Raw genomic sequence first — 23,304 nt, forward strand, 5'->3', positions numbered from 1 at the left:
GTCATACCTTTGTTCTTCTTTGTTCATTCCAGGGTTATGGTTTATCTGCAGACAAAATGTGTTATTCACAGTCAGTTTCCTTTGTGTTTTAGTCATTCCAGAAGCCTTTTTATAACGAGTCCCTACTCTGTGGTTGGTGTAAATGCAGTGTGGGATTTTGATGACATTGAAGCTTCTTACAAGAACTGAAACATCATTTAAAATATAACTCATGTCAGAGCATACCTTTGGACAAATATGATAATTTACCTCAGTGTACATAAGGGTTTGTTCATTTAGACACGACATTGATTTGTACAAAGTGCTTGCAATGAGAAATGTTTGTATGTTTTATTTGTTTTATTGAAGAAATTGCCGATGATGATAGTATTCCAGCGCTATAACTAATGTTTGAAACGCTTGGCAATCTCTGTAAATGAGAAAGATGTTTTGAGTCTTATGTTATCATTTAGAGTGGAGTGTTCGCCAGACAGATTGAGGAAGTGTCAGATAAATCACTGTTAATGGATGATGACATGAACGCTCAAATGGTACTGGATATCTCTTTTTGTTTTTCAGTGTTAAACTTGTACATTTGAAATTCATAAATAGGTACTTATTTTACCTTGGAGAATTTGGTGTATTTATTGAATGCTTCAGTGCACCACGTTGTCTCTTCAGTGTTCTTGTATGTACAGTATATCTGTAGTATAACTGAAAACTGAGAACAAATGATTTCCAAAGATGCCAATTTGGATTTTTGCCACCCTTTTTTTGAACCACTGGGATTACGCATAAAAGCCCACATAGAAAAAGTCAGTACTTTTATTCAGCAAGGATCCCTTAAACTGATCAATCTTTAATTTTTTTTTTAACACAAAATCTTATTGAAATATATTCAGTTATTTTAGACTTTAGAATCTTGAAATGTTTATCAAGTGCCAAATCAGCATATTAAAATGATTTCTGAAGGATTATGTGGGGTTAATGGCTGTTGCAAGTCTACGAACTCGTTTGTTCTTTCTTCACTATTTGTTAAACGTCCACCTGCTGCTTTTTTCACAGCCATAGGCTTAGAATATACAGATGTGTTTTAAAAAAAATCTTACTCGTAATTTTCAGGCAGAGTGTGTTCAAATAGAGGTTTTCAAGGACCAGTGTGAATAAATCTGAATTTAAATTCAGGGAGAAAAGGTAGTCTGTGCATGACCTGACGTTTTATTAATCTCTGAAACGAGGCGATTTGATCATTATGAAGCTCGAACACTCTCGTGCAGTGTAAGGTTCATTCATATTTGAAGTAAGGTGAAAAAATAAATAAAAAAATTATTGGTTATTGCAAAGCAGTGTAGGCCTATTTGATTTCTCAACCAATTAAAAGTAAGAGATAAGAAAAATAAAACTTGGTATCAGATTTGATATTTCTTTCCCCCTCACTTCTGAAATGAAGGCTACGCCCCTGACTTTAACACAATACAGCAATCAGGTGAGGGGAAAATTCAGGAGAAGAACAGATGGATCTCACGGCCAAAAGAAACAGCACGTTTTATCCTTGAGAACACTGCTTCACGTACCGTGCTTACACTTGGTTCCTGACTACCATATACATGTTGTGTATATATACATGTACATGACACTTTTTTTTTGGCATTTTTTCTTTTTTTTTCTTTGCAAACTTAAAAATATATATATAATAATCTAATTAACTTGAATGAAGTATTACAGTTGTAGTGACAAGCAGGTAAGCAAGAATCAGACAAAGTGCTGAATACATTTCTTAAAACTTTCCTTGGTTGTTTCATCTAGAACATTTGTAGATTTAAGACACATTTCATGCCATGTCTGTTCTCAGAGCCCACTTTACATTTATTGTGTGCTGTATGTGTTTAGAAAGTGAAGAGACTGAACTCTTCCACATTCTGGACCGTGGACAACTCTGCACTCGTTTGTGTTCAAATTTTTTATGAAGTCTGCATTATAAATAAGTGAGAGGAGCTGAAGGTCAAACAAAGGTTGCACTGTCTGCTTCAGAGGGCACAAGTGATGTGACCTGCAGGAAATGTGGTTCGAAGCACGTTTCATACTTTCTTCACTCCCATGCATCTGAAGACACATGTCTGTACTGAAAAGCAACCTGTATCCTTGAACTCTTCCCAGCCAGACCCTGTTGGGCCACAGAGTTTAAGAACATGACATGCTTGTCTTTTTTTTATAATTCAATGGAAGCTATCAGGGACGAATTGGATGAGATGGTTTCATTATTTTTCGTTTAGTGGCATTCACAAGGCCTTTGCAGGAATTACTGAATTATTGTTGTGAAAGAACATATTTTAATATTTATGTCACGACTGAAAAGTTGAATATGGACAGGTCTGCCACGGCTGCCATGCTTGATCTCACCTCAGAAGAGACTCTCTCACTGCTGCTACAAAATGCACAGCTGCGTAAGGAATGATTTTTTCAAGCATAACTTCAATAATGTCTGGAGGTCTTGAGGGGCTGAAAAATGCAGCTCTCGATCAAACACAATCTCAGATCTGACCCTTCAGGCCATTGTTCACATGCATAATTTTTCTTTAGCTTTTTGTTTTACCTTGAACACCCTCAGGTATTTTTGTAAATCTTTCCTGAACCCAGTAGGGCAGTATTCAGAACTGCTCTGTATATAACGGTCTGGCAGACTCAAGGTTTGACTTCGATGCCTTGAAGAGAAAATTCGTGTTATGTCCTTTTCCAAACAAGGCCAACTGAGGAACAAATGATGATTTCACGACGATTTTCCTCAACGCACAACGGGCAAGTGCTAGTAATGCTTAGACCTGAAAATAAAGGGGTAGAATAAACTGGAGAGTGTTGCTTTACAGCGCCACCTTGTGGTGGTAACGAGCGGTTACCAATGTAACGGAAACAAAAATGTTGACGAATGAATGACATGAATCAAGATAGAAAATAGGTTGAAAATAATAATAGTTATATATGAAACAAATTATTTGTATTAAGTAATAATATTGTACGTATTTGTATTAATAGTATGTATTAATAATACTTATGATTAGTTAATACTTAGAATTAGTTAATACATTAATAATATTATGTTATTAATATTATTTCAAAAAAAATTCCAATGTATCAAACAAAGCTGTTCCATACCTTTTTCTAAATATGTACTTTCTGAACGAGCCAAGCAGCCAACCAAGAAATATCTGCTAAACCACTGAATAAATGAAAAACAACAACAAAAAATGGACAATAGAGGACTGGTTTAAGCAAAGCATGGATCCATCCTGTCTTGTATCAGTGGTTCAGGCTGGTGCTGGTGTTTTCTTGGTTCACTTTCGGGTTCTATAAAAATATGTAAAACAGGCAAAGATAAAAGTACGTTTTAAATTTTTTTTAAACTTTATTAGGGTTATGGGTGATGATGAGTGGGATTTTAAAAATGCATGCAGTGTATTTCAATCAATAACATTTTAATAAGCATTCAGGCCCTTTATATGGGACAAATACACATATTTATTAATGTCAGAACACTCTGTTTCTGTATCAAAATAAATCTTTTTAGAAGTGAACGATATAAAAGTATAAAATATAAAGTAGTTTGTTGAGTCTATTGTTACTATTGTTAAACTGATCTGCTCTGCCTTTAATGTGAAAGCTATTGTTTAACCCGTTATGCTTATAAACATATTCTTAAGTCCTGACATTGAAAACTAAGCGCACTTTTACTGTAGCCACAGATGAGGAACCTAAAACCTCCAGCAGTCTTGTGTACTGAGAAAAACTTCTTGTTTTTGTACTTGTACTTGTTCTCCTGCAGTCATGCCTGAGTTGTTGAGCTTCTTCTGTTTCTTTCACCTCACAGATAGAGTCAGAAAAAGTCACTGTGCTAAGGGTCTGTTTATTTCTTCTGTGAGTCCTGCATGACCTGATCATAGGAAGGAGGGGGCTGTCTGTAGTGGGACGGAACGGCTGAATACACTGCAGTCACGTGACCAGGGTGGGTCTGCACTTGGTAGACGGTGGAAATGACTGCAGTCTCTGAGTCTCCATAATTGTGAAAGCCAGCCTGACGCAATCCTACCAACACATAGAAACAGTACACACACAGCGGATGAGACCACGTGAAAGCTGCATGTCATTTATGTATGGCGAAGGCGTAGGGCAAGATTACCTGGTGATATGATGGGCTGTCTGGTGAAGGCCACGTTAAACTCAGGTCTGTCGGGTGGAGGGTAAGGGTGGACACGTCTGCGAATGAAGTATCCAGTACTGCAGCAGCACAAAATGCCAATTATCAGCAGCAGCCTACAGACCAATTAAAAACAGCCCTTAAAATCACTTCAATTCCAATCCAGTTCAGCACAGTGGCTCAGCGTCGTCTCACAGTGAGAATATTATATGGAAACTTGCATAGGACAAACAGTTTGGGAAATAAACGGATGTTCCAGTCCACCCTTTGAGCCAAGTACAACTTGAATGAAAAAATAATAATACTGACCAGAAATACCATATTCTCTGAACAGAAAGGGCTCGAACACAGCATTGTGTGCCACAGCAGTCTTCATATGTCTTGCATCTAGGACAGACATAATCGTCCTTCAGAAATTCAGGGTCAGCAAGGAAGGATGTGGTAAATTTATCAGAAGTGTCAGTGAAGAGCTTTTTTGATGGTACAAAAGATTTTTATTTCAGATAAATTCTTTCTATTCATCAACGTATCACGAAAAATAAATGCATCAAAGTTTCCATAAAAATGTTTAGCCGCTCAACTGTTTTCAACATTAATAACAATACGAAATGTTTCTTGAGCACCGAATCAGTATATTAGAATTTCTGAAAGATCATGTGACTCTAAGGTCTGGAGTAATAGCTGCTGAAAATTCAGCTTTGTCATTACAGGAATAAATTAATGCTTTAAAATATGTTAATTTAAATTTTGAAACCAGTTCATAATATTACTGTTTTTACTGTATTTTTAATCAAATAAATGCAGCCTTAGTGAGCATAAGAGACTTCTTAAAAAATCAAGATTTAAAAAAAAAGGATTAATTTAGCTACAATTAAAAAAAGAAGTCTTATATCACAATAAGGCAAGGACCACCATCTACAGATGTATAGTTAGTTTGACATTTTCATTCAGATAATATTTTAAGATAAAGCCTAGTATATGTTGCTGCACAAATGACTTGTGAGTAAAAGCAAACTTGATGATGAATGTGTTCTTTTGAATGAAATGTGATTAAGAAGCGTGACGTACTGTCTGCTGCGGCTGCAGGAGAATTCATCTGTGCTTTTGGTGTGAAGACGAAATTGTTCGTACCTCACCTCCTGTGGCGTATGTCAGTGGCTGGCTGTACGGAAGCGCTTGTGATTAATTACTCTTATTGAAACCATTAAAAGGGGGGAAAGTTTCTGAGCTAAGGAATTCTCTTTTTTCCTCTGTGCATCTGAATGAATCCTTTAACCACTGTTCTGTTGAAACTATTAAGAGCAACGTGGAAAGGTGTGAGCTTTCGATTAAGATCAGGGTAGCTAGTCTGAGACCTAGTTTTCCAGCTTCTTGTTTCCTTCTTTAAATACACAACGGCCCTGTTTAATTCTATTTTATCTACTATACTTACACAAAGTACACAGGGTAATCTCCTTCAAAGTACCAACAGTACTTTTTTTCAGCAACTGCCTGCAAATGAAGAGATGGTTTTATAAATAAAGTCTCATATGCATGAAAGAACAAGGCAATAAACATGTAAGCTGAAACTTAGAAATTTATTCTGAAAAGAGGAAGAAACAGCAGCATTGTTTGATGTCAGATAAATTGAGACTGCACTTGTGTCGCCGCTCTTCTTTCTTGTTTTTCTTGTCTGGCCAGTTGATGCATGTCAAATACTTTCGAGACTACTGTTTAAAATAGTTTCCAGTAATTAAAAAACAGAAAGTACTGAAAATATTGATCTATTTTACCTCACATCACCCTGTTTATGCTCCACCTTACACAAGATTAAACACTGCACAAATAGAAAATAAAAATAAGTGGCAAAATGGCAAACCTTTTTCATTTCGTGTTCTTTGAAATGAAACCATATGTCCCCTGGACCACAAAGCGAGTCACAAGGTGCTGGGACATTTTAGTAGCAATAGCCAACAAAACATTGTAAGGGTCAAAATTATAGATTTTCCTTTAATGGCAAAAAAAATTAAGATATTCTGTACATTTCCTACCGTAAATATATCAAAACTTAATTAGTGGTTAGTAATATGCATTGCTAAGCCTTCATTTGTACAATTTTTAAGGCGATTTTCTCAATTCAAGATTTTCAAATAGTATCCAGCGTTCAGATTATGTATAAATCTAAATTTAAAAAAATAAAAAAACTGACCCTTATGACTTGTTTTGTAGTCCAGGATCACATATTATGACAATGGTGTTTTTATTATTTTGTGACAGTTGAAGAATAGCCTACATCTGATATCATGGAAAATAAACTATAAGAGCTTCTTGTCTGAGTCCTGGAAAAGAACAATAAACAATGCTGTGTGCTAGATGGACAGTGTGTATGTGTGTGGAAAATATAATACATTTTTGTCAGAGACTGACGGAGCAGATGCATGGCGACAAAATGTGAATTATAAATAGAAACAATATCAAAGTTTAGTACAAAACTAACATGTTTTTGTAAACTTAATTCAAATAAAATAAACATACTTCTAAATAAAAATGTAAAAAGTAGTAAAATGCTGTGTTACTCACCTCAACAAATAAAAGTGTGATGAGGAGGCCGCGTAACTGTGGCATTCTGTGCTCCGCCTCACAGCGCGAGATCAGCCTGCTGTAACTGTTTAAGACCCTTGAGAGAGGGTCAGACACAGGCAGAGGTCACTGAAGCTGCTCGACAGCGCTGATACTCTTTTTTTTTAAACGGGGGGTTGTTGGTCCCCGTCCTGGACTGGAACATATTATTAAACTCTCATGCAGCGCTCGTGCTGTGCCATCGGACTCTCCGACATCCTAAACTCCCCATTATACAGTGAGGAGGATGACATCACATGACTTCACATCACAAAGACACGTTTGTGCAGCTCGAGTCTCTTTTACTGATTTAATCGGCGTTGGACAGTTTTCACAAGTATCCTACCTGTGATCACGATTGTACACAGCTAGTGATTCATCCAAAACCTGCAAACTGTAATTGTTTTGAAACCTGCGTTTCCTTTAGAGCTCTTCAGGTAGTGAATTACTTCACTTTATTTTACAGTCCTGTTCCTCATGTAACGTTACATACTATGTACTTATTATAGTAATTACAATAACTATGTAATAACTAGATATACTAACCATGAACCTACCCCTAAACCAACTCTACCCCATGTAGTTACCTCGTATTACCAGAACTTTATTAGATAAATACACTGTAAGTACACTATAAGTACATGTAAGTACACGTACTGTAAAATAAAGTGCAACCGCTCTTCCTTTCACAATACCATTGTTATGTGAAAACTAAAATAGCCACTTACAGCCTACAGCTTACCTCATGAAAGTTAGCCAGAAAGTCAATGTGTGATTTATTTGCTTAACAACACTCTTGGATACATTATTAAAGTGACAGTTGACCTAAAAATCATACTATAATTTACTCAGCCTCTGAGCGATTTCAAATCTGATTTCTTCTGTGGATATGTTCAGAGAAGTCTGCACACAGCGAAGGGAAGGGTCACCAAAACTTTGCTCATTTGGATACCATCATTCTTCAGAATATCTTCATGTTCCACAGAAGAAATAATCATACAGGTTTGGAACTTGGAACGACATGAGGGTGAGTATATGATGACAAATTTCATTTTGTGGTGAACTATCCCTTTGATATTTACTTTATGTAACCTAAATCAAAGTATAGGCTACAACACAAAACACAGCACTAACGATTTATATTTCAGATCTTTTATTGCTGTAGATTTTTCCAGTGTTTTTCAATCTGACATTTTCCCAGGAACCCAAAGAATACAGTTTGCATATACAGTAGACCATTTTCTTTTTACTTGAATATCATGTTGCGCATCAGTAGCTTTACAATACAAAAATATACAGTGGTGTTCACACTTGGAAGAACAGGTATCCTATACATTTTTTATAATTAAATAAAGATTTTAGGTGCTACTTTCAACTTTTTGTAGGATTTAAAACTTGATATCCTATACATTTTTCCCTAAAAATTCAAACTTAAAACATCGTCTCCTCAACCATGTCACCATTATCATGTCAATGCAGAGATGTCATCAGGAATCTCTTTGCTTGTACATATAAAGACTTTGTTCAAGGCTAAAACTCTTTTAAAAATAATGACCAAGAACTTAAGCTCAAAAAGGTATGGTATTATTTAGCTCTCCCAACAACAAAACAGGAAAAATTAAGTCCTGTGTATGACACTATTCTTAAACGTGGCATAGATTATATCAGATATAAATATTAACAGAAATTCCATTGGCATTTATACAATACCTCTATTTGCATAGATGAATAAATGACGTGAAAAGCACATTTTACTGTAGCAACATTTCTCTAGTGTTAACTTTCCTCAACAAAACTTGAAACATAAATATTACACTTTTCATCCTGAAGTACACATAAATCGCTATGAATGAAGACTAAGTAGCAAAGATTTCAATTAAATATTTTGGTTGAAAATTTCTAAAATCACATCAACATAATTTCAAAAATATAATTAGCCAGGAAGATTGTAGTGTGCTAAACTAAACAAATACAAAACCCTTGCCCAGTACTAAATATCTGTACTTTGTTAAAACATTCCCACAACACAAAATAAAACCCAAATAGGTTCCAAAATATGTAACAAAGCCAAAAATGTATGCTTTTCCTAGACAAAATTATTTATTTTGTCACAGTGTTCTAAAGATCCTTTGTGTGTTTTTTTCATTAGCTCTATGTATTTATCCTACACTGTGTTCAGTTTAACACAGCAATCCATGAGTGTTTGTTGTCATAGCTAAATAAATGCTACAAATATATTTCAAACAAACTTTAGGTGCTACTTTCAACTTTTTGTAGGATTTAAAACTTGTAGAGGAATCTAAGTAGTTTTAATTAATCAAGCTATATAAACAGGTTTCAATTAAGTAACACAACATTATCTTCTAAATTAAGATTTACACAATTTAAAACAATCCCCTACATACATTCCAGCGACCTACAATCATCATGACTACTAGACGCAAAATAAAACGTAAATTGCACGCAACCATTTAAAAAAAAAAAAAAACACTCAATACCAATTTCCCAATACCTGACTCTAACAGTAACAAAGCCATTAAAACACACACCTGATGATTGTCGAGCAACTGCGAAAAGGTAGTGCTTGGTAGTGACACTACTGAGGAGCAGCTTCATCTTTGACATGTGCACAATGGGAATCAAAAGACATCAAGTCTGCTGTGCCCTCAGACAAGCTGCTCTTCAGAGACTGTGGCACATCAGAAAAGCCCTGACTGACACCATCAATTTCTGAGGGGAAAGGTGAGGACTCGTTCGACTGCACGGGATATTCTGCAGGTGGGGCAGATGACTCCAGATGAAGGGTGGCGGGGTCAATGTGCAGGGAAGAGATGTCTATAAGAGGCACAGAAGAGTCGAGAGATGGGATTGAAGAATTCATCAAAGATGCCATGTCTGTGGGCATGCTATGATCAAGAGGCAAATTTGGGAAAAGAGGGTGTGGGAGAGAAAGGGGAGGAGAAACATCTGAAGGTGGTGAAATAGAACTGAAATCCACAGCAGGATACTCCTCTGTATTTTGCTCCTCAGGGTTACGACGAGGAACCTCACTGTCTTGAAGCTCCTCTGCAAAAGAGACATTTTGCACATTTTACCACCAAGACTTGGACTCACAGATTGAATTCCTTTCATCTAAATTAAGCAAGGTGGCCTCACCGACAACCGATACGTCAATGTCCTCTCGGACAGCTAGGGATGTGTTTGTCATGTCAATGGAAGAAGCGGATAGGTCCAGTCGGTCTGCCACCTCCGAATTCATCATGGCCACTTCTGACTGATCCGAGAAACCTGGAGGAACCATTGCTTTGATAAATTACAATGTCTTTTCATGATTGTTGTTCTAGATGAAGCACATATTTTGATGCCTTACCAGGATCCATGACTCTCTGAATGGGAGGTGGCAGTGGGGTATCAAGATCTAAGCCACTCGTTGACTGACTAGATGCCATTAAGGACACCTGAAGATATACATTTCAGTTATGTTGTTGTACGTATCTACCAAAAACACAAACCATAGTTGAACATTCTGTCATCATTTACACACCCTCATATCGTTTTGAACCTGCTTGCATTTCTTTCTTCTAGGGCTGCACAATTAATCAAAATACAACTGAGATCACAAACATTTTTTTTAATAAAATAGACTATATATTAGCACTAATATTATAGTTGCAAAAGTAATATTTATTATTTCTTATTTTATTTATTATTTATCTATATTGATATATATACTGAACAAAATTAAAAATCCAACACTTTTGTTTTTGCCCCCCATTTTTCATGAGCTGAATTCAAAGATCTTTCAAAGACTTTTTCTATGTACACAAAAGGCCTATTCCTCTCAGATATTGTTCACAAATCTGTCTAAATCTGTGTTAGTGAGCACTTCTCCTTAGCCGAGATAATCCATCCTCCTCACAGGTGTGTTGTACTGCGTGAGGCAAATGGTGGTCACACCAGATACTGACTGGTTTTTGGACCCCCTGGACCCTCCGATACAGTAAAATTGCACATTTAAGAGTGGTCTTTCATTGTGGCCAGCCTAAGGCACACATGTGCAATAATCATGCTGTCTAATCAGCATCTTGATATGCCACACCTGTGAGAAGGATGGATTATCTCAACAAAGCAGAAGTGCTCACTAACACAGATTTAGGCAGATTTGTGAACAATATTTGAAAGAAATAGGCCTTTTGTGTACATAGAAAAAGTCTTAGATCTTTGAGTTCAGCTCATTAAAAATGGGGGCAAAAACAAAAGTGTTGTGTTCATAATTTTGTTCAGTGTATAATCCTAACATTTGGGACAAATTGTGCTATCTGACAAACAAGCACAGAAGACCTGTTTTTTTTTTTTATCAGGGAAAAAGTATTGTTTTTCCCACAAATTGTGCAGCCCTACTTTCTTCTGTGGAACACATTTACTTTCACTGTATGGACTAAAGATATAAATATATTTTTTTAATTATCTAATTTTGTGTCGCACATAGAAAGAAAGACATACAGGTAAGTTAATGACAACATAATTCTGGGTAAACTATTCCTTAAGTAATATGATATCACATTAAAATAATAACCTCTGTAAATCCATTTGTAGGAGGTTCTTGCTCTGGCGTTCCTACCACAGGAGAAGATTTTGGACTGACTCTTTCAGACTTTGGGCTGTCAGGTCGTGCTGGGATTCGGTGCAGGTAGCCATATCCAATGCCACAGCCAAGGCTACAAAGGCGAAATCATTATCATGAAATGCACACAAGCACTGGAGGAGGCAATTGTGCGAATCGTTTCCTCATAATAATGGCTGATTCAGATCTTCTATAACAGAGTTATTACCTGCCTTCTCCCCCCCAGGCACCATTTGGTGTGACAACCACCTCCCTGCATTTATCGGTCTCTGTATTGTAGACCAGCAGCTTCAGTGGTTTCCCCTCGTGGGCTTCAATCAGAGAGAAGAAATCCTCTGACTGTTGGGAAATCAAAACATTGCTTGATTGTGAATAACTTGCATGCACAGATTTGTTTTCTCCCGAATCGCAATCAAGCATTCATTAAATAATTCACATCTTACATCTTGGATAACCTGGTCAGCTCCAACAATGAAATCTGAATGTTCCTGGAGTCCGGCCAATGCTGCTGGCGAATTTGGATCCACATCCTAAAACCAAAGCAAGCAAAATAATTACCGTATTTTCCGGACTATAAGTCGCACTTTTTTCATAGTTTGGCTGGTCCTGCGACTTATAGTCAGGTGCGACTTATTTATCAAAATTAATTTGACATGAACCAAGAGAAATGAACTAAGAGACATGAACCACTGAGCCTACACTGAGCAGCATAGAGCGCCCTCTCGCGGCTGTAGACGGTAATGTTTTCTCTTGGTTCTTTGTTCTAAATAAATGCGACTTATAGTCCAGTGCGACCTATATATGTTTTTCCCTCATCATGACGTATTTTTGGACTGATGCGACTTATAGTCCGAAAAATACGGTACACACAGAGAATAAAGAGAACAGTCCAACAAGAAGCCGAAATACTTTAAGAATGCAAGGATTACTTACGAGAACATGCCAAACATTTTCATTGGCTCCTTGAAAGGTACAGAAGCGGACACTGGCTCCCAGAAGTCCTTGACCACCCCACATGTTGCTGGGAACCACTTCCACTTCTCGGATCCTCATGGTCTTTGTGCTATACACTTCCATCTTCACCGGTTTCTCCACATTAGCCTTGAGAAGGTCCTTGAGCATATCATTCTCCTGGTTCTGGTTCAGATAGCACGTGACCCATTAGAATCAAAGAAACTGTGACCACTTTTACATGCACATCAAAACCAAGTCTTTAATCCAAGACATGAACTTTCATCATCTCTTTGGAAAATATGGGAGATAAAGTGTATATCCTGAATAAAATTTTCACATGACCGGATATAATGCGGTCTTACACAGATTTCTTGAAAGTGGAAAAATGGTTTAAGGTTATGACAACTGGTTTCAATCATGTTTACACAATTCATGCACATTTGGAATATCACCATAGTCCAATATTCAAGAACATGCTTGTCCATTTCAGGGATTATTTGAATGTAACTGACCACTTAAAACTAGTTAAATTATCTTTTTTTTTTAAATAGTTGTTGGATTTTTTAGCTACTACACAAACACTACCGGATTGCGGTGTTAAATCTTACACAGTGTAGATTAACTAGAGATAGAGCTAGTTATACATCAAATAAAATAAACTGTGAACAGATGTCATTTTGCCTAGACAAAGAATTACTTGTAGGGCATTTGAAAATGTTTACATGAAGTCTGCATAATCAAACATTTTATGAAAACATTAGAATATTAATTAGGACATTCTTGACATGTAAATCTAATTATTTGTTGGTTTCTACTTGTGTGACATAGACAAATCTTTGTATTAAATGTTCAAGATTACCAGAATAACCAACAATGGTTTTATAAATACAAACTTACAAGACGATTATTGCCAATGGATATGATGAAATCGAAAAAGGGCTCCAAACCAGCTTTCACCGCTGGTGAATCCTCTTGAATCTGTAAAGGAATAAAAGTTAATCACTGCAGAGAACAAAATCCAATCAGATTAGGAATTTCAGAATTTTTTTTTTTTTTTTTTACCTCAAATGCATTTCAATTCATACTTATTTATGTTGTACACGTTGTGTATTCTGGGACGTTTAATAACATCCATCGAATGTGTATCTGAGAATATAGCTGCGTGCGTCCCAAATGACGCACTAAACACTATCCACTTATACACTGTGTACGTATGCACTATGATTTATACACGGTTATTTTGTAATTCATAAACGGAGTCTGATAGCCCCTCCCCCTTAACTATGTTATTGCGGCAGTTGAGTACATGAAGTGTTCAACATTCCACACTTCGTTTTTTCTTGTTATTTAAAGTGCACTTGTTTTGTTAATTTCAGTATTAACACAGTAACGTTACTCGCACTATTTATACTACGAAACGTCATAGAATAGTGCATAAGTGCGCGATTTGGGACGCACCTTATGAGTTTATTCAGTGACGTGGCGGCTACGCTTATATAGTTACTCCTAAATCTAGAGCTGTTGGATTAACGTGACTGACCACGACATTGTTCCAAAACTGTGCAAACACTTTTTAACGTAAGAAATCACAAATACTAAAATAAATAAGGCGTTTTCGAAGTTTTCAAATTTACAGTACAAAAGTAACTGTACGTTAATAACAATTTCCTTACATTTGTCGTTGCCACTTTGCAAGCATCATTTTAAAACATTGAAAAGGCTTCCACAGATGTTAATAGCGTAGACAAATATACTAAATCTGACACAGTTGGTTATTTAACAGAACATTTCAGCACGAAATAAGAAAACACGAATGTTTTCTCTCAGTGCATATCTGTCAAAGCCTAAAGCAATGCGGACATGAGAACTTCATGTAAAACACAGCTAGCACGGAAAGCTAACAAAGTCACCAAAAAGGTTATTTACTCCATGGACATGATATCCTTCTGCTCCCCCCTCAGGTCCACCACTGCTCAGTGTTAAACCCATTGCTCTTAAGGGTTTCGATGTTTTTCAATGTTTTGTGTAGCGTTCCGAAATCAACGACCCAGACACATCGTGGCCATGTTGTCCGTCGAGGCAGGGGAGAGCAATTGAACATGATGAAAACGATCAAAGGATTTTTTTCCGTGTTTTTATCAGTCTATGGTTTTTATACAGTGTATGGATTTTTCAACCTCGGTACGTTATTTTTTTAAATATTTGTTGGCTAAAACAATCTCAATTTAGCAAAAATAAATTGTTCGGCTAAACTGCATAATTATACAAAATATGTAATATAATTAAATACAGTGTATTTACATTTTTTTCTTCACACATCCTAAATAATTCTTAATTGTACTATTATTATTATTTCTAATGACTTGTTTTGACAAAGCAACAAAAACTTACATACATTTTCAATTATTTTTAGACTTCTTGAAGCTACTTCTGATGTTTACTGAGGCCCTCCTGTGGGGCTTCCAGAACAACAGAAAGCCTAAAAGCCAGTCATTTTCAAAGTATCAGTGTGAAGATTTATCAAACCTCTAATTTAAGTTAATTTTTGGAAGAATAAATAATACCTACATAAAACCAAATACTGTAATTCGTCGAGTGTCCGTTTCTTCCATGTAAATCAGTATTTCTCACTGGTTTTGTGAAATTAGTTTTATTGAGATGAGTTATTCCACATAAGAAGAAACAAAAGCTGGACACATCTTGAAATGTTCAAAAACATTCACTGAAGTAAATACAAAGCAGGCATACCACTTAAGCGAATTCAGCATTCATTTTTATATATTACAAGTAATTCCTTAAAATTTAAATAAAAATAAATTTCCTTCTAAATGAAAAGGCATGATGGCTCTTGAAAAGACAAACATGAAATATGATAATAAAATATTGACATTTATAAAAAGCTTACTCATTTGAAACACTGTCACAAATGCATTTACTTTGCTACACAAAAATAAAAATGTTGATTCGCAAACATGATCATTTAAAGCAAAACAAAACTGATAAATAAATATGCAAGGGCTTTTATAAGTAAACATTTAACAGTAAAACATTATTTACTGATGAAGAGTTAGTTTGATACCTTATTAAATGGTAATTAAGCTTTTAGTTTATGAATTATAAATATAAAATCTTACATACAAACTCTCCAAGACTTTTGGCAACAGTTGAAATTGACATATTACTCCTCATGATACTTCACACCGAGAGGTTTTTAACTGTATTTACACTGTGATCGTGAATAGTTACTATATTCAAATATACAAAATATACTAGGACTATATTCATGTCGTCCACCATTTTTCTCATAGTAAATGAGATTTATTCATACTGTACAATTGCAAATTAACAATGCACATTTGGCTTTAAAACATCAAAAGTAAAAAATACTGAGCTGCTCTGATCACTATTAAGAAATTCCTACGAGAGACTCCAGAAGACTGACTCCTGAGTCCTCAAATAGAGCAGGACTGGGACAGCGGGGGAACTGGAGCGGTGACATGTAGTCCAGATGACTATACACTTTAAAATGATTGCGGCTTGGACCGTACTCATGGAAAGTGTCAAAAAAGACCAGATCAGTGTCTGAGTCTGAGGACAGACTGAGGTCCATGTAACAGTTCATAGTGTGATCCGGAGATGCAGAAGGAGTATTAGGGATATCAAATGGATCGTCAACGCATTCCATGCTGGCCTGATTAGCATTTTCATCCAGATACTCCAGTTTAGATTTACTGGTGTTGCTTTCCTTCGTGGATGTGCCACCAGTGACTTCAGTGGACAGATTATAATCTGTAATGTATGGACATCCTTCTCCATCAGAATCAGAAAAACGGAGTATGTGAGTGAGTCCTCTGCCATCCATATCCAGTGTGGGTCGCTCTGAGGAAGGCTTTCGGTCCGTCTCAGAGTCCAGGCTCAGAGAAGAAGAGCAGGAAGTGTCAGTCATGTCACTGCTCCAGCTGTTGTCCCCCTGCCTGCAGAGCTCTGAACTCAGGAGGAATGAGGGAGAGTTGTTTTCTAAAGGAACTGTAATGGCTCTGTTCCTCGCTGCTGATTGTTGTTCAGTGGAGATCAGTCTGTTGTCATCGTGGAGCCTCTTTTCCAGCTCCAGCTTCATGTGTGTGTGGATGTAGTGGCTCCGTACACGACTGGAGTTGAATATGATTCGGCCTGCGGGATTCCCACAGCATTCCTTTGAACATCCACAGGGAAAGTTGGAGCGATCCATCTGTTGACAGATGAAAAAACACAATACTTTAGTTCTTATAATACAGTTGTTGCTGGCCATAGGAAAGAACATTCATGAGATCTATTTTTTTCTCTTGAGAATATGACCCCAGTAATCTCACAAGCGATCACAAAATTGTTCTTAAATACACTACCATTCAAAGGTTCAGTGTAGGTAAGTATTTTTTGAAAGAAATTAATAGTTTTATTTAGCTAGGATGCATAAAATTTATAAAAAGAGGTAGTATTTATAATATTATAAAATTATATTTCAAATAAGTGCTGCTTTTTCTTTAAAGGATACATTGAAGAATCCTGAAAAAAGTATCATGGTTTTCTTAAAAATGTTAAGCATTTTTTGATGCACTTTATTTTATTTTAAACTGTAATTATATTTCACAATCTGACTTTTAACTTTATTTTTGATTGAGAAATTGCAGCCTTTGTGAGCTTCAAATTCCACTGAATGTCTGCTAGTCAGTGCAGAATATTTTGAGCAATAATATGTCAAAGATCAATATTACAACTGCACCACCATGAATAGAAATATATATATAAATAGAAAAAAAACAGTAGTTCATGCATTTCTTATTACTTGGCACTTGATGCCAGCCTGGCTGCAGGCACAGGTCTCCGGCTCACAGAAGCCCTGGCAGTGGCATCCACAGTCTTCCCTCCACCGCCTCAGCTCCTGCAGCTGTCTCTTCTCCTCCCGGTCGATGCGCACCACTCCTGCTGCTCTCAATAATGCACGCCTCCGCTTGGAAGAGCAGGGACGGAGGGATCCCATATCTTTCAGCTTCGCGCAACTGAGATCAGTATCCTCATCTGGGATGTCGTTCACGGTCAACCTGGCTGCTTCTGACACTGTGAGAGTCCCACTGATGATCAGCTATAAAAAAAAGATATTGTAAGAAGACAAGCCACAAATAAAACTCCTAACAAAATAACCAACTCACCTTCTGTCTCAATGCCTCCAGCTTCTCCTCTTGGTGTTGCTCACGTAGCCTCTCCATTCGCAAGCACTGCTGCTCCTCGGCGTGCTCCACCAGGGTGAACTGCTGGCAGGCAGTGTGCCACCTAACCATGCCCAGTGTGCAGCCGCCATGACTGGGCACACTGCTGAAACCCTGACAGCGCTGGAAAAGGAACACTGTGACCAGGCCAAACCGAACACTGCCTTTGGATTGAGTAAGTTTTGTCTTCTTCAGGATGGATGAAACTAAGAACAAAGATATCATATGGATCAATTATCATCTCACTCCACTGACTTCCAGTGGCTTCTTGAATCAAAATGTAAGGCTTTGACACTGGCTGTCAGGAGTGCCACTGCATAGAATGACCCTTTGGTTAATGCAGGACAGCAGATGTGATTTTGCATGACAATGTGGGACACTTGCATGACAGAGATAAATTTACTTATATAAGACTATGTAAATACTGATTTACATTAGTGGAAAGTCTTTACGCTGTGATGTTGAATGATAACATGCTTTAAACCGTCAATAAGCTTCGTTAATTGAGACCATCAATTTGATCGACACTAAATTTTCCCATGTTCCCTATGGGACCTATTCAGTCAATATAATATAATAAATATAATAAACTAAATACGGTAACATACTAGCAAGTAAAATAAAATTTTATACTGAAATACATTTTAACTAGTGTGTGGCAGCTCTAAGCAGGAAGGTTCTTTTTTTCTTGTATGTGTCTAGAAGCCCTGGCTGGTTAACCTGTATTTAAAGGGTTAGTTCACCCAAAAAAAAAATTCTGTCATTAATTACTTACTCTCATGGCATTCTAAACCCATAAGTCCCTCGTAGGGAGTTTAACCATAATTTTACGACGCTATGAGAATACTTTTTGTGCACAAAAAAAAAAAAAAACCTTTATTGAACAATTCTTCTCCTCTGGGTCCATTCCTTCGCCGTTATCAAAGAACCACAACGCATGAGCTACACCTTGTTTATGAGCAGAGGAATGCACACGATTCATTGTGATACTCTCGATAAGCTTCGTAAAATTACAGTTGAACACTGATGTCACATGGACTATTTTGACAATGTTTCTGGGCCTGTAAACATTTCAGTTGCTTTGCCGTTTATGGAGGGTCAGAAAGCTCACGGATTTCCCCAAAATATCTTAATTAAAGCAACATGTCTGAAGATGGATGATAGCTGGACAGCACAGGCCTTGAGGCAGGATTGAGAGACAGTTGCATCTTTCAAGAAGCAACTAAAGACCTCTTCTGCAAGCACTTGTTCACCCCAAACCTTTAAACCAATTCACTTTCACAAAAAAATCATACTTTTTTTTCTTATTTGCATTTCCTAATCTAGTTGTCTTATAAACCTGACACTGTATATTATGCATACTGTCTTTGTAACAAATTGCATTTGTTCCTCTTTGTAAGTTGCTCTGGATAAAAACATAAATATAAATGTGTTTATTTTATGGTGATTGTTTCCACTAGAGGGCAGCTGAGTCAGATTTGTTAAGAAGTAACCTGAACTCAACACTAGAGAGGCCTAATGAAACATGAAGGGAATTACAACAGAGGTCTTGCCATTTTTCATATGCAGTATTAAAAGGAAAAAAAACTTTCTTCAAGAGTGCAAAGTTTAGAAACATTCAGTACCATTACTTATTTAATTTATGTGTTTGTTTGTTTTTTTGCAATAGCAGTTTCCCTCTCTATAAATGAGGATAATGGCCTGAGGAAAGACTTCAGATGTGTTTGCACAGTAGTAGAAATCAGCTTTATTTGCAGCACTTTACATACTATGAATCACGCGAATCAAAAATGAAAAACACACAGGCATGTCCAGGCACATAGACAGACAATATAATCTCATTGTACAACCTGCAAAAGTAAACACTTACACAATAGATATGCTCTGTCCCGGTCAAGATGGTGTAACTGATTATAGCTTAATAATTGTTGAGCTTACATTGAGGTTTGTGGTTTTAAAATGACTTGGGGTGACTGTGCACAACATCTCCTGATAAACAATGTTATAACTGTCAGTTTCTCTTCTTATCTAGTGCTTTGCACAATAACACTGAGGTTAGATAACAAGACCCCTCCTTATGTGTGTTTAAAAACACAAGTGTGCTGCTTTGCATGATTTGAAAAATGCATTGTGGTACATATGGTACTATGCATGACTTACTTGGCATTCGATGGCTTGAAGAGAAAGAGCCAACAGGCACAAAGTCCATGCTATCACTTTGGGGGCTGTCTTCATCAGAGTCCCAATCAGAGTGTGATGAGGGGGATGAGGAGGAGTAAATGGCATCTTCATCTGGGAAACCATATTTCCTCTTTAAACCCCCACGCTGTGATGTAGCCATGGTGATCTGTCAAATTATATAGGAAAAATTTAAGCAAATGCGTCGATGGAACATGTTTGTTGATAATGAGAAAAAAAAATTTTTATCTAGTTTATGTGCCAAGTTCTTAGAAATGAATTCTGTGTATTCATGTTCGTTTTTGTAAAAATTTATATTTAATGATTCTAAAAAATAGCAGTATATTTAATAACAAGCTGTAACATGATACACTTTAATTACATTTTGAATGTACAAATCTCTGAACAAATTCAGGTTACAAATCTTTATCATTTTCTATCTATCTATCTATCTATCTATATATATATATATATTTTTTTTTTTTTTTTTTTTTTTTTTTAAGGGGCATTTATTATTTTTAATTTTGTGAAACCTGTTTTGAAATATATAATAGTTATTAAACTATATATTTTAGGGTATATATAAAAATATTTTTTTTTTTTACAAAAATCTAAAATTATTAATACATATAACTAATAAATAAATGTAATTTATGAGTGCACTACATGACATGATTTGGCAGAAAAATGGTTTTCATAATTTTAAAAAGTAGTGAAAAAAATGCAATAATAAAAGATTATACCAAACTACATAAAGATAAAGATACAACTCTTGTAATAACATATTTTTTTATTAAGATACCAGGACAGTTTTATCTCCCTGACATTTCTGTCCCTATTAAAATGAAATTAAAATCAGAAGTTAAAAAAGTTAAAGTACTATATATATAAATAGCATTTAAATGTATTTTTGAATGCATTTTTTTCTTAATTACTGGGTTATAAAATGAGATCACATTTTTGGCCGTGCACCAAGTCTGAAATTAGTATTTGTGGTGATTCAGTAACCATTAGCATACAAATCCTAACCAGCAGCAACTGGACACCTCTCTCTTGTTCAGGCTAGTACTGAAGATTCACATCTTCACTCTGGACAAAAGCCTGTTTAACAGGTTCCCCAGTAAGACAAAACTTAACTTGAACTACTACTGAATCACAAGCCCATGGAGCTTTCTCAGGGAAATGATCATTGTTATTAATAATATTACGCAAAGTGAATGCAAACACAGAAGTGTGCATTATAGAAGCAATGATAAGTCTTGAGGGAATCAATGGTTCCTTCTATTTCCCTCTGGAGTCATTAACATTCCTCAGATGTTTGGAGTTCTTCAAGAACAAAATGTTAAGACATTCAGCACAGCTTAACGTCCCAAACGGGCTAAACTGCATGACCAAATTTGTAACTTGATACTTGTTTTTATTGCAGAATCCTCCAAAAGTACGACAGCAAATGCCAAGCTCCATTACAAAGCTTATGAAAGCACTTACAAGTACACGCTGAGTGCAAAAAGAAACAAAAGAGGAAACCATAGCACAAATCATATATTCTACTGAAGTTTTTCTGCTTTAGTGGGTGTGCGCTGGAAAGAAATCACACGCTAGCACATACACACAGAGAACTCTGTGTACCTCGGATGACAGAACAACACTACCTCACACCGCAGAACGGAGCAATCTGCATCACAGATCACCTGGTTCTTGTTCCAAGTGCATCTAGTCAAGCCCAACCCACACAAATGGCTCATATACCAAGAACACTATGTGCCCCTGTGCAAACTGCCTGTATCCTGGACAACCTTAACTCTCTCTCACCTCTTTTCACACAGGTCTGGCTTTCTTTGGACAGTGTTGTGTAAACACCTGCACTGTAATCCCAGATGCCACCAAATTCAACTGTGTAGAAGGTTATTGCTTCATGAGATAAATGGCACTTTGTGTTGCACATAATAGTAAAAGTGTTTGTAGCATGTAAATCAAATTTCAACAGAAATGCAGAATAGGTGCAGTGACACATGTGATTTATGGCTTCCTCTAGCTGTGACAAAGTGATAGTGATCTCTTAAAAGTGTGCAGACACCAGACTTCAAGTTCATTCAATTATTCATTGCATCCTTTGTGTACAGTATGTGACGTGGGAGTGTTTATGTAGGGTAGTGAATGTGTAAGACAGGAGGGCAGCATATTACAAGAACATAGGCCTAACATACGATAACAACTGAACAAAAAACAGTGTCAACTGGCCAGACTACAACTATGCAAATGAGCATGTGAATGTTAGAATGTAAACAGAAGGAGGAGGTGGAGCTCGCAGACTGTGAAAGGGGAAAGCAGACAGATGTCAGGTGGAAAAATAGGTTATCACTCTGGTCTATAGCAGACAAAACCAACTAGACTTTTTCTCACCTTTTCTATGCAGCAAAGTGAAGACTTTAAGCAGCATGTATTTTTAAAATAGTGTGAATACAAGTAAAGAGGACAGTGTCTGTTCTTTGTTGTTTTTTTTACATTTTATAACTGGTGCTGCTAGCTACAGTGTCGTTCAAAACAAGATAATACTGTATATTATTGAGGGAATATAGATAATGATAGCTTATTAAACAAAACAAAACAAAAAAGTAGTCAAAAACACACTATAACTTGGATTGGCCTTGTAAGCATCTTTCTCTTAAATCATTCATGAGGATCTAATTCCATGACACTGCAGGTGCATAAAGCCAATCATTATCTTTCATATAACCCTAAACTGTGCACTATGCTTTTCAAACAGCACAAATTTTAAAACATATTTTATTAAAATTCTAATAAAAACTCCGTTTTATTTTAATGATGATTCGTGTATCAAGTTAATAAAAACTTAAAAGTCTAAGCAGAGCGCCTGTGTAAACAGCAAAAGCTACTTTTTCACGCACCAGCACTTTAAAATTCAGCAGCTGCTGAACTTCCGCAGAGGACTTTCTCGCGGTCATGCTTTATTTATTCAGGGACGTAAAATGACCACATTGCAACAAACTATAGGTTCCACGGTAACAATTGGTGATTGAACCCCTTAGCTTATTACTTGTATTACTGAGTTCGCCTTTTGGGAGCGTTTTATGTCAAATAACGTCTTGCGAGAAATCTACAAGCACCTAAAACAAAAACAAACACTCACCCAGCGGTTGTGTATCCGTATATCATGGGTGGAAGAGACGACCATACGATGCTTGAAAAGTTATCACGATAGCACCAACGTCCCCTTTCTTTGCTCTCGGTGCACGTACAGTACAGTGAGATCAGCTGTTGTTGAGTTGTGTGTGTTCGTCAGTGGAAAACTCCCCCCACACTGCCTGACGTAAACAGTAAGGACAAAAACAGCAGTCGTGACGCTTGGGTAAAGAACAGTCAGTCACGACGGAACTGGCCAAACAAACTTGCCAATGAGGAAAACCTACCCTGACCAGCCAACACCACGCCAAATCATTCAGCTGCCCACCACACGAGGATGGATGTCCTTAGTTTGGTTTGCGTGATACACCCACAAAGAGCTCATCGTTCAGCAG

The 23,304-nt window shown here is 36.6% G+C and overlaps 3 protein-coding genes across 4 annotated transcripts; all 3 read right to left on the reverse strand.

Moving 5' to 3' along the window:
- Positions 1-3,355: 3,355 nt before the first annotated feature.
- Positions 3,356-7,080, reverse strand: LOC132095822 (vesicular, overexpressed in cancer, prosurvival protein 1-like). Of its 2 annotated transcripts, XM_059500906.1 has the most exons (5): positions 6,728-7,072; positions 5,601-5,659; positions 4,478-4,555; positions 4,151-4,284; positions 3,356-4,056 (listed from the first exon to the last, which is right to left on the reverse strand). In XM_059500906.1, the coding sequence occupies exons 1-5, from the start codon at positions 6,770-6,772 to the stop codon at positions 3,878-3,880; spliced, it is 495 nt and encodes a 164-aa protein (XP_059356889.1). In that variant the 5' UTR covers positions 6,773-7,072; the 3' UTR covers positions 3,356-3,877. The 2 variants fall into 2 exon arrangements, with proteins under 2 accessions (XP_059356889.1, XP_059356890.1); XM_059500907.1 differs by lacking the exon at positions 4,478-4,555 and having other exon boundaries at positions 6,728-7,080.
- An 822-nt stretch (positions 7,081-7,902) lies between these two features.
- LOC132096549 (Golgi reassembly-stacking protein 1-like) lies at positions 7,903-14,437 on the reverse strand. The gene is made up of 9 exons (XM_059501980.1): positions 14,271-14,437; positions 13,242-13,322; positions 12,324-12,527; positions 11,834-11,920; positions 11,599-11,729; positions 11,343-11,484; positions 10,137-10,224; positions 9,923-10,054; positions 7,903-9,832 (listed from the first exon to the last, which is right to left on the reverse strand). The coding sequence occupies exons 1-9, from the start codon at positions 14,331-14,333 to the stop codon at positions 9,363-9,365; spliced, it is 1,398 nt and encodes a 465-aa protein (XP_059357963.1). The 5' UTR covers positions 14,334-14,437; the 3' UTR covers positions 7,903-9,362.
- A 541-nt stretch (positions 14,438-14,978) lies between these two features.
- LOC132096550 (cysteine/serine-rich nuclear protein 1-like) lies at positions 14,979-23,102 on the reverse strand. The gene is made up of 5 exons (XM_059501981.1): positions 22,917-23,102; positions 19,748-19,934; positions 17,531-17,793; positions 17,167-17,463; positions 14,979-16,572 (listed from the first exon to the last, which is right to left on the reverse strand). Exons 1-5 carry the CDS (start codon positions 22,959-22,961, stop codon positions 15,751-15,753), a joined length of 1,614 nt encoding a protein of 537 aa, XP_059357964.1. The 5' UTR covers positions 22,962-23,102; the 3' UTR covers positions 14,979-15,750.
- Positions 23,103-23,304: the final 202 nt, after the last annotated feature.

The sequence above is a fragment of the Carassius carassius genome, chromosome 20 (genome assembly GCF_963082965.1).
Source record: "Carassius carassius chromosome 20, fCarCar2.1, whole genome shotgun sequence".
NCBI lineage: Eukaryota > Metazoa > Chordata > Actinopteri > Cypriniformes > Cyprinidae > Carassius > Carassius carassius.